Source organism: Chanodichthys erythropterus, chromosome 16 (assembly GCF_024489055.1).
Source record: "Chanodichthys erythropterus isolate Z2021 chromosome 16, ASM2448905v1, whole genome shotgun sequence".
Lineage (NCBI taxonomy): Eukaryota > Metazoa > Chordata > Actinopteri > Cypriniformes > Xenocyprididae > Chanodichthys > Chanodichthys erythropterus.
The window spans coordinates 10,662,501-10,677,869 of NC_090236.1; the positions used below are offsets into that span (position 1 = coordinate 10,662,501).

The following is a 15,369-nucleotide window of genomic DNA, read 5'->3' on the forward strand; positions in this document are numbered from 1 at the left end:
TTGTGCACAGGTAAGGCGTTCATTTACAGATTTGGCTCGCCTTCAATTAAAACGATAGTATCTGATCATGGTGTGGTTGGCTTTGTTACTAAACCTAGTCAGCTTCCTATCTGGACAGCGTGTTAGTTCGCACGTGAAGCCCAAGAATGTTACCTAGGTAGGCAGCAAGGACTAGGTAGGCACAAAGACTAAAAGTAAAACAGCTGGTGGCTTGTTGAAACGATTACTCATTTTACACTTCCACCTCATGTTTTCATGTAACATTTGGTTTCCCAACTTGGTTTGTTTTCAGTGCAGGTTTATAAGAAATTTTAGATGTAAAATAATAAACAGTTCACATTTGGCTGCGATTGTTGCCTTTCTACATTGTGTGTTCAGTCCTTTTATAATATAAGTTATATGTGATTATTTGTGGACAAACACAATATTTGTATTATATAAATTTTTTGTTATTATTTTAGTCATGAGCTGCCAAGTGTTTGTTCAAAACTACAGTGCACTTTAACAGAAATTGAACCAAATTAGTTATAATAATAACAAAAATATCAAAGCATCAGGTTCAGTGCCAGTGCTGTCAAATAAAAAAGTGATTTTTAAATAATAATAATTGGTTAAATTGTGTTAAAAGAATAAAGGCAAATAAAAACTTGCTTAATGGTGTCAAAAAGATAAAAAACATAAAAATTCTAGTAATAATAATGTTTAAAAAAAAAGACAAGCCAAATAAAAAGTAATTAATAATAATAATAATAGACTGAGCTGAAGTGACAAACAAACAAATAAAAGTTGTTTAATTATAATGGTATTATTCAGCATCTAATAAAAGCATCATGTCCACTGTTGTTATAAAATAAAACACACAAAAAAACAATATAATAGTAGTTTGGGAACATGATATTTAACTATACACTGTAAAAAACAATTGTTGGTTTAACTTAAAGTAAGTTATCTGGTTGTCTTAATTTTGAGTTCATTGAAATTAAAAATTTGAGTTAATACAATGAAGGCGATTGATTTAATCAACAGAAACTCAAAATATTATGTCATCTGAGCCACATTAATTATCTAAGTTAATTTCACAAAAGAAAAAATATTGTGATGACAATCATGAAAATAATTTTTCACAGTGTATGTCCATTTATGCTGGTCACACAAACACAGTCTGTTTGACCGGCAGACGAAGCATTCTGCTTTGTCCAGTTATTGATGCTGATATATTGATTTTGATCATTGTCTTAGGGAACAGTGAGGAAGTCTTATCCTGAAAGCTGATTTGTAATGCAGTCTCTTATGGGTCCCTATGAGGAGGAAACCCCCTCAAAACAAAAGAGTCTTTGATACACCCTCTAGATCAGCGTGTGTGTGTGTGTCAGCTGCGGGGTGGTGACAGGGTGAAGAAAGGTAAAATCTGGGCACTTTGGCGTGAAAGCGCACCACAGGGGACCTTAGAAATACACTTACTCTGCTGTGTGTGAATGAGGAAAACAGTGCTGTGGGTTTTAAGCAGGGGGCTGCTGATGTAGTTCACTCTTATCATGTGACACCCAGTATCAGTGACAAAGAAGCTATAGATTGAACATGTGCCGATGTATTGGCGGGCATTAGCCATTAAAAGCATGATGAATATCAGCTTATAACATGAACCCTGGTGCTAAAGCTTTTGTGGCCTTTATGTCTGTTGATCCTGGGTGCTTTAGTGAGTAGGTGGGGTCACATTTGCAGGGGGGATGGGTGGCCGGCAGCTATACGTCGGATTTAAAGGGGCAGGCTTTGTTTTTATTTATTTTTTAAAGCATGCAATGAGCATAAACCTCCTTGTCAGTGTAGCCTGTCCAACATAATGTCATAATCTGTTATTTTCCCCCATTTAAATCTGACCCTAGGAGGTCTTTCTTCGCCTGTTGTGTGGATCTTACGCTATGTAAACATCTCACAATCCTTGACCCAGTTCTTTGTGCAAATGTGTGCGGTGATGCACGGCTTTGGTTATATGAAGACTTGCCTTCTGACAGCTGATCCGACATCTGGATTTGATTTGGTGGTTTTCTTAAAGACCACAGAAACTCAATTCACGGGTCTTAAATCATCAACCCCTGAAGCTTGTGGTTTGTGGCTGTGTGTTTTGGTACTTAGGTTTGATGGCTAGTTGAACACACACTGGGGTTTCTGATGAAGGGTTTTGAAGTGTTCAAATGTCTCATTAGGTTTTGATTGACAGGTTAATGTTGCTTGTGATTTATTGAAATCCTTTGCAACTATGAAAATCAATATTTTCTGTTATTCAGTTATTTGTAGACTAATACCTGGATTGATGCAGCCACACTTTTAATGTATTATGCATACCAAAATGTCAAATCCTTTATTTTAAAGATGACAAAAGCAAAATGTGTGTCTTTTGTTGCAAATCATATGCAATGCATGATTTGTTTGCATATACGTTGGTTTTATATGTTGTTTTCTAATGCAGAAGTCAAAAGCTAAACATAGGCTATAAACGAACTACACTACATGACTTCATCATCACTAAGCTTCCGACAACTCTTTCAACATTTTCCCTGAAAGATTGAGTTAGAGTAGTTTGCAAGAGTGTGATTATAAACTCAACTAGGCTGTGAAAGTGACTAGTGAGTTTATCTGTTCGGCTGATGATGTTTAATGTCCCCAGCAACCTCTGTAGTCTCATTTAGACACTTGTTAACAACCACCTTAAACAAGACAAGTAAAAACTTTTTTTAGAAAAATCACAAGAGTGTAATACTGATGTCTTTTACGTTGTGGAATAAAACTTAAAAATATCTTGAGCTTGTGTTCACCAAAGACCTTTTAAAGGTGCCCTAGAATCAAAAATTGAATTTACCTCGGCATAGTTGAATAACAAGAGTTCAGTACATTGAAAAGACATACATTGAGTTTCAAACTCCATTGCTTCCTCCTCCTTATATAAATCTCATTTGTTTAAAAGACCTCCGAAGAGCAGGCCAATCTTTGCATAACTCCGACTGTTACGTAACAGTCAGTATCATTAATATGTACGCCCCCGATATTTGCATATGCCAGCCCATGTTCAAGGCATAAGACAAGCCAGTATTAATGTCTGGATCTGTGCACAGCTGAATCATCAGACTAGGTAAGCAAGCAAGAACAATAGTGAAAAATGGCAGATGGAGCGATAATAACTGACATGATCCATGATAACATGATATTTCTAAATGTTTCGTTAGCATGTTGTTAATGTACTGTTAAATGTGGTTAAAGTTACCATCGTTTCTTACTGTGTTCACAGAGACGAGCCGTCACTATTTTAATGATTAAACACTTGCAGTCTGTATAATTCATAAAAACAACTTCATAAATCTCTCCAAAAGTGTGTAATGTTAGCTTTAGCCACGGAGCACTATCAAACTCGTTCTGAATCAAATGTAAACATCCAAATAAATACTATACTCGCATGATCCGAAGCATGCATGCAGCATGCATGATAAACATTTTGTAAAGATCCATTTGAGGGTTATATTAGCTGTGTGAACTTATGCACTGTTTTCTAGTCGAAAGCTCGAGATTTAAAGGGGCCGCAGCCTGAATCGGTGCATATTTAATGATGCCCCAAAATAGGCAGTTAAAAAAATGAATTAAAAAAATCTATGGGGTATTTTGAGCTGAAACTTCAGACACATTCAGGGGACACCTTAGACTTATATTACATCTTGTGAAAGAACGTTCTAGGGCACCTTTAAGCATTTAACCAAAAACTCATTGACTTCAGGACGATGGCATCAGAAATGCTGAAATGCAACTGATTTTTGGGTTTTGGCCTAGAAAAATTTCACTAGTGAATGCATTAAAGGCACAATATGTAAGATTTTTGGATTAAAATATCCAGAAACCTCTTGAACAGTGTTATATATTTTGTTGACTTGTGTACTTATATTATCCCAAATGTTTCCAAGAGTGTTTAAATTTGGATAAATAAGCAATTTTAACCAGGACACGTACCGTGTCCATGCTTCGCCTATCAATGACATCATACCTGAGTTACCCTCGATTTCCATTTTTATTTTGTAGAAACCATAGAAACACCAAAGACGCTTTAATATATTATGTGTTTTATTAGACAGGTGTGCAACTGTTTGGATACATTCATTGACAGAAAACTAATCAGGTTATATAGCTCAACACAGTTAGTCTTATTGTTTAAATGATTTTTTTTCTTCTTTTTTTTACCATGCCTAACATCTCTTAGCTGCCACCGAGCGAACGCAGAGTCTATATAACAACTTTCAACACTCAAATGTATCTAATATGATAAAACAGCGCTGCGCTATCCCACATACGCTTGACCGGAAGAAGCAGAAACGGTTGTTTGCGGCATCATAAAAGCTCCACTGCTCTCAAGCTGCGTGTCGCACTCGTCTCTCATTAGCAGTCGCTCCAGCGGCCTTGTTCCGCTTTCAGCCACACCCTGCTTCATACTACAGCAATGTTAATAAATCTTTAATACATTATCTCATCCATGAATATGATTTCTGCCCCATTGTATTCTTTCCACCGGCTGTAGACGTGAAGACAATGCCTCATATGATTCCGCGAAATCAAGGCGTCATCAAGCTACGCCTTTGTTTTGAAAAAGCGACCCAAAAAAATTACATATTGTGCCTTTAAAGATTGAGAAATGATTGAATGCTGTAATATCTCTTTGTCTGTCTTTCTCTTTCAGGAGCCAGTCATGCGGAGGTGGCGACCAGAGAGTGCGTCTACTACAATGATAACTGGCGGACAGAGAAAACCAATCAGAGTGGTTTTGAGAGGTGTGAGGGGGAGAAAGACAAGAGGCTGCACTGTTACGCCTCCTGGTTGAACACCACCGGAACCATCCGCCTGGTCAAAAAAGGCTGCTGGCTCGACGACTTCAACTGTTATGACAGGTCACACCAAAACCACCTTCATATTTTTTTCCATTGATATGGTCCTGGAGTTGCTGCCAAACAAATGTTTTCATTACAATCTTATGCGAACATGTTTTAAAACCCAAAGTCACTCTACATATCACAGGCTTCATTGGATGTGTTGGATAGAAGCTATTTAAACATGCACTATTTTTCAAAAGTTTGAGGTCTGTAATTTTTTAAACGTTTTTGAAAGAAGTCACTTGTGCTAACCAAGGCTACATTTATTAGATCAAAAATAGCGTTAAAAATGTAATATTGTGAAATATTATTGTGATTTAACATAACTGTTTTCTATTGTAATATATCTTAAAATGTAATTTATTCCTGTGATCAAAGCTGAATTTTCAGCATCATTACTCCAGTCTTTAGTGTCACATGGTCTTTCAGAAATCATTCTTATATGATGATTTGCTGCTCAAGAAACATTTCTGATTATCCAATTTGTGCTGCTGCTTAATATTTTTGTCGAGATTCTTTGAATAGAAAGCTCAAAAGAACAGTATATAATTGAAATAGAAAACCTTTGTAACATTATAAATGTTTTATTGTCGCTTTTGATCAATTTAATGCATCTTTGTTGATGTAAAGAATTAATTTCTTTAAAAAAAAATCTTACTGATCCCAAACTTTTGAGCGTTAGTGGAAAAATGAACGTAAACCATAGCAAAAAAGTAATGTATATTATATTTGTAAATAAAATAATTTTATTTTGAACTGTTAGGGAAAATAAAAACACTTTAATAGCTTCAAGAAAAATCATGTTTTGCATGGGGCACTTAAAGTGTAGAGTCGACATTTTTTTTTTTGATTTATAATTTAATGTAAATGATGATTTTTGTTTTAGTGTGAAGTATCCCTTTAATTTTATATACTTTTTATATAAATGTTTTTTGTTGCCAAGACCCACCTTTTCTTTAAAGGGATAGTTCACCCAAAAATGAAAATTTGATGTTTATCTGCTTACCCCCAGTGCATCGAAGATGTAGATGAATTTGTTTCTTCAGTAAAACACAAATGATGATTTTTAACTCCAACCGTTGCGGTCTGTTAGTCGTATAATGCATGTCAATGGGAACATGCACAGACAAATCCAAATTAAACCCTGCGACTTGTGATGACACATTGATGTCCTAAGACACGAAACGATCGGTTTGTGCGAGAAACCGAACAATATTTATATAATTTTTTACCTCTAAAACACCACTATGTCCAACTGCCCTGCACATCCGGTTAGTGAGGTCAGAAAAAGCGTTCTGATGACGGAAGTGATGCCTCGCGCTTTGCTTCAATGAGTGCGAGAGATCACTTCCGTTGTCAGAGCGCGTTCAGACCTCACTAACCAGATGCTTTTCCCATTGACATGCATTATACGACTGACACCTACATATTGGCCCTGGGGGTAAGCAGATAAACATCTCTGAACTATTTCTTCAAGTGAACATGTACAGATGTAGGTCACATTAGACACTGTTCAATTAGAAAGTGATCAATAAGGACTGGAAAGGCTGAAATGATGGCATTTTTTGCAGATATGCTTTCTGGCTGTCTTGTAGAAATCAAAATGACTACATTTAGATTTATTATATAATTTAAAAATGCCTTTTGAGCACATACCAGTCTTAAATTCAGAAAAAAAATTAGTGCCATGTTACAACAACTATTTTTCTATTCATCCCGTTAACTGTTTTCTCTGTGTGTGCGCAGACAGGAGTGTGTGGCCACAGAGGAGAGTCCCCAGGTGTTCTTCTGCTGTTGTGAGGGAAACTATTGCAATGAGAAGTTCACACACCTGCCAGAAGCCATCACCCCTGCAGGTAAACCAGCCTTCATATGTCTCCTTACAGCTGTGGGGCTCCTCTGGCCAACAAATATATGTGCATGGTACTTTTATTGACATTTGGCATGCAAATAGTCCTGATTATTGTCAGTGTTTTGTGTAGAAAACAACCTGTCGAATAAAGCAATATGTCATATGTTTTCACCATGTTTAAAGGGTTAGTTCACCCAAAACTGAAAATTCTGTGATTAATTACTTACGCTCATGTCGTTCCAAACCCATAAGACTTTTATGCATTTTCGGAACACAAATAAAGATATTTTTTATGAAATCTGAGAAATTTTGATTCTGAAAGTCTATTCACCCAAAACTCCGACACTTCAAAACATTCATAAAGAGACTGTAAAATAAATCCACGAATTCAGCAGCTTAATCCAAGTCTTCTGAAGAGGCCTTGATCACTTTATATGATGAACAGATTGAACTGAGGCTTTTATTCACATGTAAACATTGATCAGCGAACATAAACGGAGGCTCAACCGTGCTTGCTTGAATCATGAGAACAAACCTCATTTGTTCTAACTTCAATGATCAAATGCATTAATATAATGTTGACGTGCGGCCATAGCTGTGGAATTTTATAATGGCTTCAAACATCTCATCAAAGATCCATTTTATAATTTGCATTTTATTTTACACCTGATATATTCCTCGTCTGTTATTGCTGTTGAGCTGACGTCATGTTGTGTGTTTTCTTACAGTAAAAATCCAGCCTCCAGAACCAGGCCCGTCTCTCATGGGCGTGCTGGTTTATTCCCTTCTTCCTCTGGCCATTCTCTCCCTGGCTCTGGTGCTCGCTTGCTGGACGTACCACCAACGAAAACCACCCTACAGACACGTCGACATCGGCCAGGTCTGACAATTATGTGTCTCTTAAATAAAAATGTTCTCAAGATGTTTGTAGCTCCATACACTATCATGCAAATTTTTTTTTTTTTAAAGAAATGAATACTTTTATTCAGCAATGAAGCATTAAATTAAACAAAAATTACAGTAAAGACATTTATAATGTCACAAAATATTTCAAAATAATTCAGAGACTCTTGAAAGAATTTTTTTCACAAAAATATGAAGTAGCACAACTGTTTTTAACACTGATATTAATCAGAAATGTTTCTTGAGCAGCAAATCATCATATTAGGATGATTTCTGAAGGATCATGTGACACTGAAGACTGGAGTAATGATGCTGAAAATTCAGCTTTGATCTCAGGAATAAATTACATTTTAAAATATTTTAATGGTTATTAAGTTTTTTTTTATAATGCTGTTCTGTATTTTTGATCAAATAAGCATAGTGAGCCTTCTTTTAAAATGTATGTCATGCTAAATTTATTTAGGTTGATTACCTTATACAGCTCTGCTCATCTGCACTTATGTGCTTTCAAATTTTGCTTTTCTTGATTAGGATGCTGGTCTTCCTCCACCGTCTCCTCTGGTTGGACTGAAGCCCCTGCAGTTGCTTGAGTTGAAGGCCAGGGGGCGCTTTGGCTGTGTGTGGAAGGCCCAGTTACTGAGCGAGTATGTGGCAGTGAAAATATTTCCAATCCAGGTACATATTCCACCTTGAAAAGAGGATTGCTTGTTTTATGTATTCTGAAATGAATTTTAACGTGTGTATAGTGCTTGATTCTGAAACAATGTGTATATTAACAGGACAAGCAGTCATGGCAGAACGAAAGAGACATTTACCTCACTGAGGGTTTTAAACATGAGAATATTCTACACTACATCTCAGCAGAAAAACGAGGCACCAACCTTCAGATGGAGTTGTGGCTGGTCACAGAATTCCACGAAAGGGTCAGTGTGTTTTATTTTTCTGTAAATGTCCATATATGTATAACACAACCTCACTTTGGGTCGAAATGGACCAAATAATGTTTTAAAATGCACCAACTAAAAAATGTTGTATCTAAAGATATGCATAGAAGCAATCATAATGTCATCAAAATCTTTATTTAAAACCAAATCGTATGCATTGCAGGGCTCGCTAACAGATTACCTGAAGGGGAACCCTGTGAGCTGGCCTCAGTTGTGCCATATTTCCGCAAGTATGTCCCGTGGCCTGGCGTACCTTCATGAAGACCTTCCTTATCGTGCAGAGGGACCGAAACCAGCAATTGCACACAGGTACACAAACCTCATCTTGAAGCATTTGATGTGTACTTTTAAAAGATAGTTTTACATACTATGCTCTTTCTTTGTAGTGATAAGCAAATGAAAGTCAAAGGTGTACTGCTGTCAGTGTAGGCATTGGGTGATTTGAGATTTGTGTTTTGCAGAGATTTCAAGAGTAAGAATGTCCTTCTCAAGATGGATTTAAGTGCAGTGATTGCGGATTTTGGGTTGGCGGTCCGCTTTGAGCCTGGGAAACCGCCTGGAGATACACACGGCCAGGTGAGAACAAACGGATGAGGCCAAGCCTTTGACTACATTTCACTCCATATATCTCTTTATAAAGAGATGAAGCACTACCATTTTAAAGTTTGGGCTCTGTAAGATTTTTTTAAAAAATGTTTCTGAAAGAAGTCCCATACCAAGGCTGCATTTCTTTGTATAAAAATACAATAAAAACAGTAATATTGGGAAATGTTATTACAATTTAAAATAACTGAATGTTTTAAAATGTAGTTTATTCCTGTGATCAAAGCTGAATTTTCAGCATCATTACTCCAGTCTTCAGTGTCACATGATCCTTCAGAAATCATTATAATATGATTTGCTGCTCAAGAAACATTTCTTGTTATTATCAATGTTTAAAATAGTTGTGCTGCTTCATATTTTTGTGGAAACTTATGCATTTTTTTCAGCATTCTTTTAATGAATAGAAAGTTCAAATGAGCAGCATTAATTTGAAATTTGAAATTTAAATTTGAACTTTATAAATGTCTTAACTGTGACTTCTGATAAATTTAATGCATCCTTGCCGAATAAAAATATTTCTTTAAAAGAAGAAAAACATTTTTGAATGGAAAAGTATTTATATTTCACTTGTTGGTATTCAGGTGCATCAATTTAGAATGAATAAATAAAAACAAACAATAATCTGCACGCTTAGTTGAAAACTATAAATACAAATTCAAACACTAGTCTAGTCCATGTTATAAATTTGCTGCTCTTATGAGAAAGTGCTTATGATGTTTCCTATTTATTATTTGTTAGTGTCTTTGAATAAAAGCATCTGCTAAATTGATAAATGTAAGAAACATGAGGCTTTCAGCCCAAGATCAAATCAATTTTACAGAAATTAAAATGAAAACGCAAAAAATGCAAATGTGTCAGTCCCTTCATTGCACATCTTCATTACTTCAAATAAATTATATATAAAATGTATCATTTAAATAAATATAATAATAAATAATTTAAAAAAATGTGACATTTTTCATTTAGCCATTTTTAAGTTAAAATAAGTACACATTTGAATCACATAGGATAGTAATATGTGAATTTTTGTGTTAAATAAAATGCCAGGTTGTCCCCAAACTCCACTGGGATGACAATGAAAGTGCGTCTAACATGTTTGTGTTTCTGTATCCGTCACAGGTGGGAACTCGACGTTACATGGCTCCAGAGGTGCTGGAGGGAGCCATTAATTTCCAAAGGGACGCCTTCCTAAGGATCGACATGTACGCTCTAGGACTGGTGCTCTGGGAGCTGGTGTCTCGCTGCACCGCCTCTGATGGTGAGTCCACACAAACATGATGATCTCTGGGTCTGTGTGTGCACCAAAGTTTTCAGTGTTGGGAGTAATCGCATGAGTTGCTTCTTGAATTTACACAACAATTCTTGAACCCTCAGAACTGTTATTATATTTATTTATAGGGTCGGGTATTGACATTTCACAAATCTATTCAAATTTCAGTTTGATTCAGTATCAATTTATTATTTTTCTAGCTAACTATCGAGCTATGGTCATTGAATGGTAAATATAACATTACTTGACATGTCGTTTACAAGCTGTTTTATTGACGTCTTCCTGTGGTTCCATCAACTGACTTTATTGACGGTGAAAAATTGAAAACATCTGCCTGTATATTGTGTGTGCTACAGCTAATGCTGTTGCTGTCTCACTCAGGTCCTGTAGGCGAGTACCAGCTGCCCTTCGAGGAGGAGGTGGGCCAGCACCCTTCACTGGAGGACCTTCAAGATGCGGTGGTCCACAAGAAGATGCGGCCCGTTTTTAAAGACTGTTGGATTAAACATCCGGTGAGAACCTACCTCTGAGTAGGAGTTATGTAGTATTATTATGTTATATGCATGTTGATGTATATTCACAACATTTTGGTCACATTGTGCAGCCCAACAAACAGCCACAGTAATCAAAACCACAGGATTTTTTATTTTTTTTTAATTGCAATTACAATTTGTATCAATCCCCTAAATCACTCATATGTGCAATGCATGTCCAAAACCGATTTGTAACATCTTTCAATTTTGATTTTGGGCCTAAAAATCCAATCAAATCAAAAACAAATCCTCTAAATAATCTGTGGCTTTATTTCGACCTCTTTCTCAGGGTTTGGGCCAGTTATGCGAGACCATCGAGGAGTGCTGGGACCACGACGCTGAGGCGCGACTGTCGGCGGGCTGCGTGGAGGAACGCATCTCCACCATCTCCAAGGCAAACAACACCATCAACACGTCTACCTCAGAGTGCCTGATCTCCATGGTGACATCTGACAGCGATACGGACCTTCCACCCAAAGAGTCCAGCACTTGAACGCCGACCTTCAAACATCAGGGACTGCGTTCGTCGCTGCGGAGCGGACACCTCTCCAGTAATGTGAACTTTGCTGCTAATTTGATCTCTTGATCGTCATGTATTTAATTGTTTCTTTCTTCTCGCATCGTTGGATCGGTTTCACCAGCACATTCATCTACTGTATTCTTCCGAGAGGAAGGCAGACACAAAAAACCTCAAATGTGAGAAGACTGAACTCTCAGAGGGCATTCAGGGGATTGTTTCAGACTGCTGGGATATGAGCACACGTTACCTCATCAGTTTTAATGCCATTTTTATGTTGTTTTTTTGCCTTCACTCCATGAATACCTCCATCCGAACGCTCTACCCTGGTTTTATCGAGACTACGTGACGATCTGAAGACTGTTACACAAAAGCAACCTTCCCAAGAGCACACAAGGTCCTCTTTGTTCTCAGTGAATTTTAGCATAGTTTTATTGCTGTTTAACTGTACCCTTTCTTCCCTGAAATGTCTCGTGGGATGTTGTTTTTCTTATTTCCGTTGGTGACGGCAGTCGTCCGGGACACTGGAAGCTGAAGGCAGCAGGACTGTTATGATTTGAGTTGCCTTTCGGAGCGTCGGGATTGATTTTAATGTAGCATCCGCTTGTCGTTGAAGCATTGTATTGAAGTATCTGATATCAGAAGTGCCATCAGTAGAGCATCCCGAGCAGCGTGTTTTAGCGTTTGTTGTTTCCGCGTGACAAGAGCTGCAGTTGCGGCCGCACAAAGACCAGTGCTGCGTTACAGGTTTGATTTCAATCACAGCGAAATGTATGGGTGCATCAGGAAAGTGTGTGATGTTTATCCACTACACTACTCTCAGGTAAACTCTGTGCACGTGATTGTGTGACCGATCACTTTTACAGCAATAGTTCTCAGCAGTATGGTGAATCTCACCAAGAAAAACCTGGGTCATAAATCATCTAAAAATCAAAAGGAAAAAAAAGTCTAATTTTGCACTTATGAACATTTTGTGCTCAAAGAAAGTAAAGCTTATTTTAGGGTCAAGAGTTTTTGCATTGTGGCATTATTTTCATAAACGTTAAGCACATTTTAAGGAATTTGGTACACAACAAAAACTACCTTAAAATATATTTAATTTGTAAAATATATTTACAGATGTGCATTACAATTTTTTTTTTCTTGCATTACAGTAATTTGTATTATTATTATTATTATTATTATTATTATTATTATTATGGCCGGAATTGTACGGAAGAGGATTAAGGCCAAGCAATAATAAAAAAATAAAACCATCTTGAGATTAAAGTTGTTACATTTTGAGAAAAAACTCGTTACATGTTGAGAATAAACTCATTAAATTAATGAATTTATTCTCTTAAATTAACGAGTTTGTTCTTGTAATTTAACAACTTTTTTTCTCGTAATTTAACAACTTTTTTTCTCGTAATTTAACGAGTTTATTCTCAACATTTTATCTCAACGTTTTTCTCAATTTAACGACATTTTTCTCATAATTTAATTAATTTGTTCTCGCAATTTAACAGCTTTTTTCTCGTAATTTAATGACTTTATTCTCGAGATGGTTTTATTTTTTTATTATTGCTTGGCCCTAATTCTCTTCCGTTTTATTGTCAGGTCACTATATAAAAAAAAAAAACTCATAATGGTCCTAAAATAGGATTCATTTTCTTTATGGAACATTTAATTTAGCAGAAAAAAGCAAAATTTGGGCTCTTGCAGGATACATTTTATAACGGTGAATTGAAGCAACAATTTTCTCCCCTAAATGATCATTACTGTAATGCGAAAAAATAATGTCCCACAGTATAAAAATAATTTCAAATGATTTTTGTTCTGTTGATGTTACGCACAACAAAAAATACCTTTTAAATGTATTTACAATCATGTTTTACAATTTAAATATTAAAAGTAATGAGAATAAGTTATTTGCATTGCTGTAACGAGGAAAAAAATGTGCCAAACTATTATGAAAATAATATCACAATGCAAAAAACATAATGGTCCTAAAATAAGCTTCATTCTCTTCATGGAACATTTAATTTAGCAGAAAATAAAGCTATTTTTGGGGCCATTTCAGCATTAATTTTATAAAAATTAAGCAACAATTTTCAACCCCAGATTATCATTGCCGTGATGCAAAAAATTAAAAGGTTTTTTTCTTCTTTCTTTTTTTTTCATTACTGTAATGAGGAAAAAATATGCTAAAATGTCCTTAAAATAATGTCACAATATTAAAAAATCAGAATGGTCCTAAAATATGCTTCGTTTTCTTTATGGAACATTTAATATTGCAGAAAATAAAGCTATTCTAGCATGAATTAAATAAATAAAATAGTTTAAAATAGAAAAAAAAGCTTTTTTTTTTTTTTTGGCCATTTCAGCATTAATTTTATAACAATTAAGCAACAATTTTCTCCCCCAAATTATCATAATGTGAAAAATCAAACCACCGTTTTTTTTTGTTTTGTTTTGTTTTTTTCCCCTGCATTACTGTAATAAGGAAAAAATGTGCTAAAAATGCAACATTTAGTTAATTTTTTTCTTTTGATGTTTGGAGTGAAACATGACCCGGACATTTCTTGATTCGCGATCATCTCAGCAGTGGTGATCTTCACAGAGCTCGCCTGTTTCACGCAATAACTTGATCAGTGAAGAAGACTGAATGTCCGTAGTGCTGTAATCTACTCTGTCAAACTGTTCAATCCTCTCATGGACTCCCAGTGTTGTTCAGAAACAGGCAGCTTTTATCAAACTCATTCAGCGTAACACTAAAACCATCACTGAATATCGACCTTCATACGCTCAGTGATTAGATATACCTCAGATATTGTGAGTTATATATATATATATAAATAAAAAAGTATTTTATTCTGTTTTGTGGTAGCAATATAATTTAATATACAGCTGCTTTTCTGTGATTTTTAAGGAGATTGTTTTGTTTTTAATCCGTTATTTTTTTAACAGAAGGTGCTCTGACTTTGATTGCCAGGTGCTCGGTGCATTTCACAAAGTTTTTTTTGCTTTGAGTCAAGCATCCGCAGGTTAAATGGCTTCTGTGGTTCAGAATAACTGTTCTCTGAGGACACGCAAACCTTTCACAGTTGTGTTTTTCTTTTGATTTTCATTTGTTTGTTTTGTGTGGTACATGTATTTTCTTCCTTCCTCTCCACCTTAATCGTATTAAGTTGGATTTGTCTATTATCAAATCAGGGATTTGAAATATAATTAAAGTATTGCAGTGCAAGTTGTGCAAATTTAGTTTAAGCCAAACTTTGTATCCTATCAGGTGTTGATGATGTGTGATGTATATAACGTTATTAGATCTGCTAACTGATGTAGTTGAAGCACCTTTTACTCTTATTATATTTCTCTGCATTTCACACAAACCCTGAAGAAGTGTTCATACATTAGGACTACCTGAGTATAGATTTCCCACAATCCTTTGCTGGCCTGATATGGGCTGGTTCTCATTAAGGAGATGATGGAGGTCTGTTGATGTGTTTTTTTATTTTTACTGCTGCTAATGTAGTAAATGTGTTGTGTTGCCCCTGTTTGGGTCATTTCAGATTCTGCTGCCATGTTCAGTATTTTGTTGAATTAAACATTTGTTTCTCACTTAAACGTCCTTTGTGTCTTTTTACTTTAGGACATAGAGACTTTTATTGTACTTGTCTCTTTCATTATTTATTGTCTCTTTATCAGCCCTTAAAACAGAAGATGTGACTTGGTTCATTTGATCACATTCATTTATGAGGAGTATATTGTTTTAGACAAACACTAACACATTTTAACCTATAGTTTTTGTGCAATTATCAGTTATACAAATACAATTTTTCAAAATCCACTTGGCTTAAAGGA

The 15,369-nt window shown here is 35.7% G+C and overlaps 1 protein-coding gene across 1 annotated transcript in view; it reads left to right on the forward strand.

Annotated features, from left to right (window-relative positions):
- LOC137003052 (activin receptor type-2B) overlaps window positions 1-15,083 on the forward strand; it is a 15,491-nt gene extending 408 nt beyond the window's left edge. Inside the window, exons 1-11 of the mRNA XM_067363068.1 lie at window positions 1-10; window positions 4,715-4,922; window positions 6,651-6,760; window positions 7,485-7,636; window positions 8,191-8,334; window positions 8,439-8,582; window positions 8,767-8,912; window positions 9,065-9,179; window positions 10,326-10,464; window positions 10,858-10,988; window positions 11,299-15,083. The exon at window positions 1-10 is cut by the window's left edge and continues 408 nt beyond it. Of these exons, the coding sequence (XP_067219169.1) occupies window positions 1-10; window positions 4,715-4,922; window positions 6,651-6,760; window positions 7,485-7,636; window positions 8,191-8,334; window positions 8,439-8,582; window positions 8,767-8,912; window positions 9,065-9,179; window positions 10,326-10,464; window positions 10,858-10,988; window positions 11,299-11,502 (1,503 nt within the window). The 3' untranslated portion in view covers window positions 11,503-15,083. The remainder of the gene's footprint in view (window positions 11-4,714; window positions 4,923-6,650; window positions 6,761-7,484; window positions 7,637-8,190; window positions 8,335-8,438; window positions 8,583-8,766; window positions 8,913-9,064; window positions 9,180-10,325; window positions 10,465-10,857; window positions 10,989-11,298) is intronic.
- The last annotated feature ends 286 nt before the right edge of the window (window positions 15,084-15,369 follow it).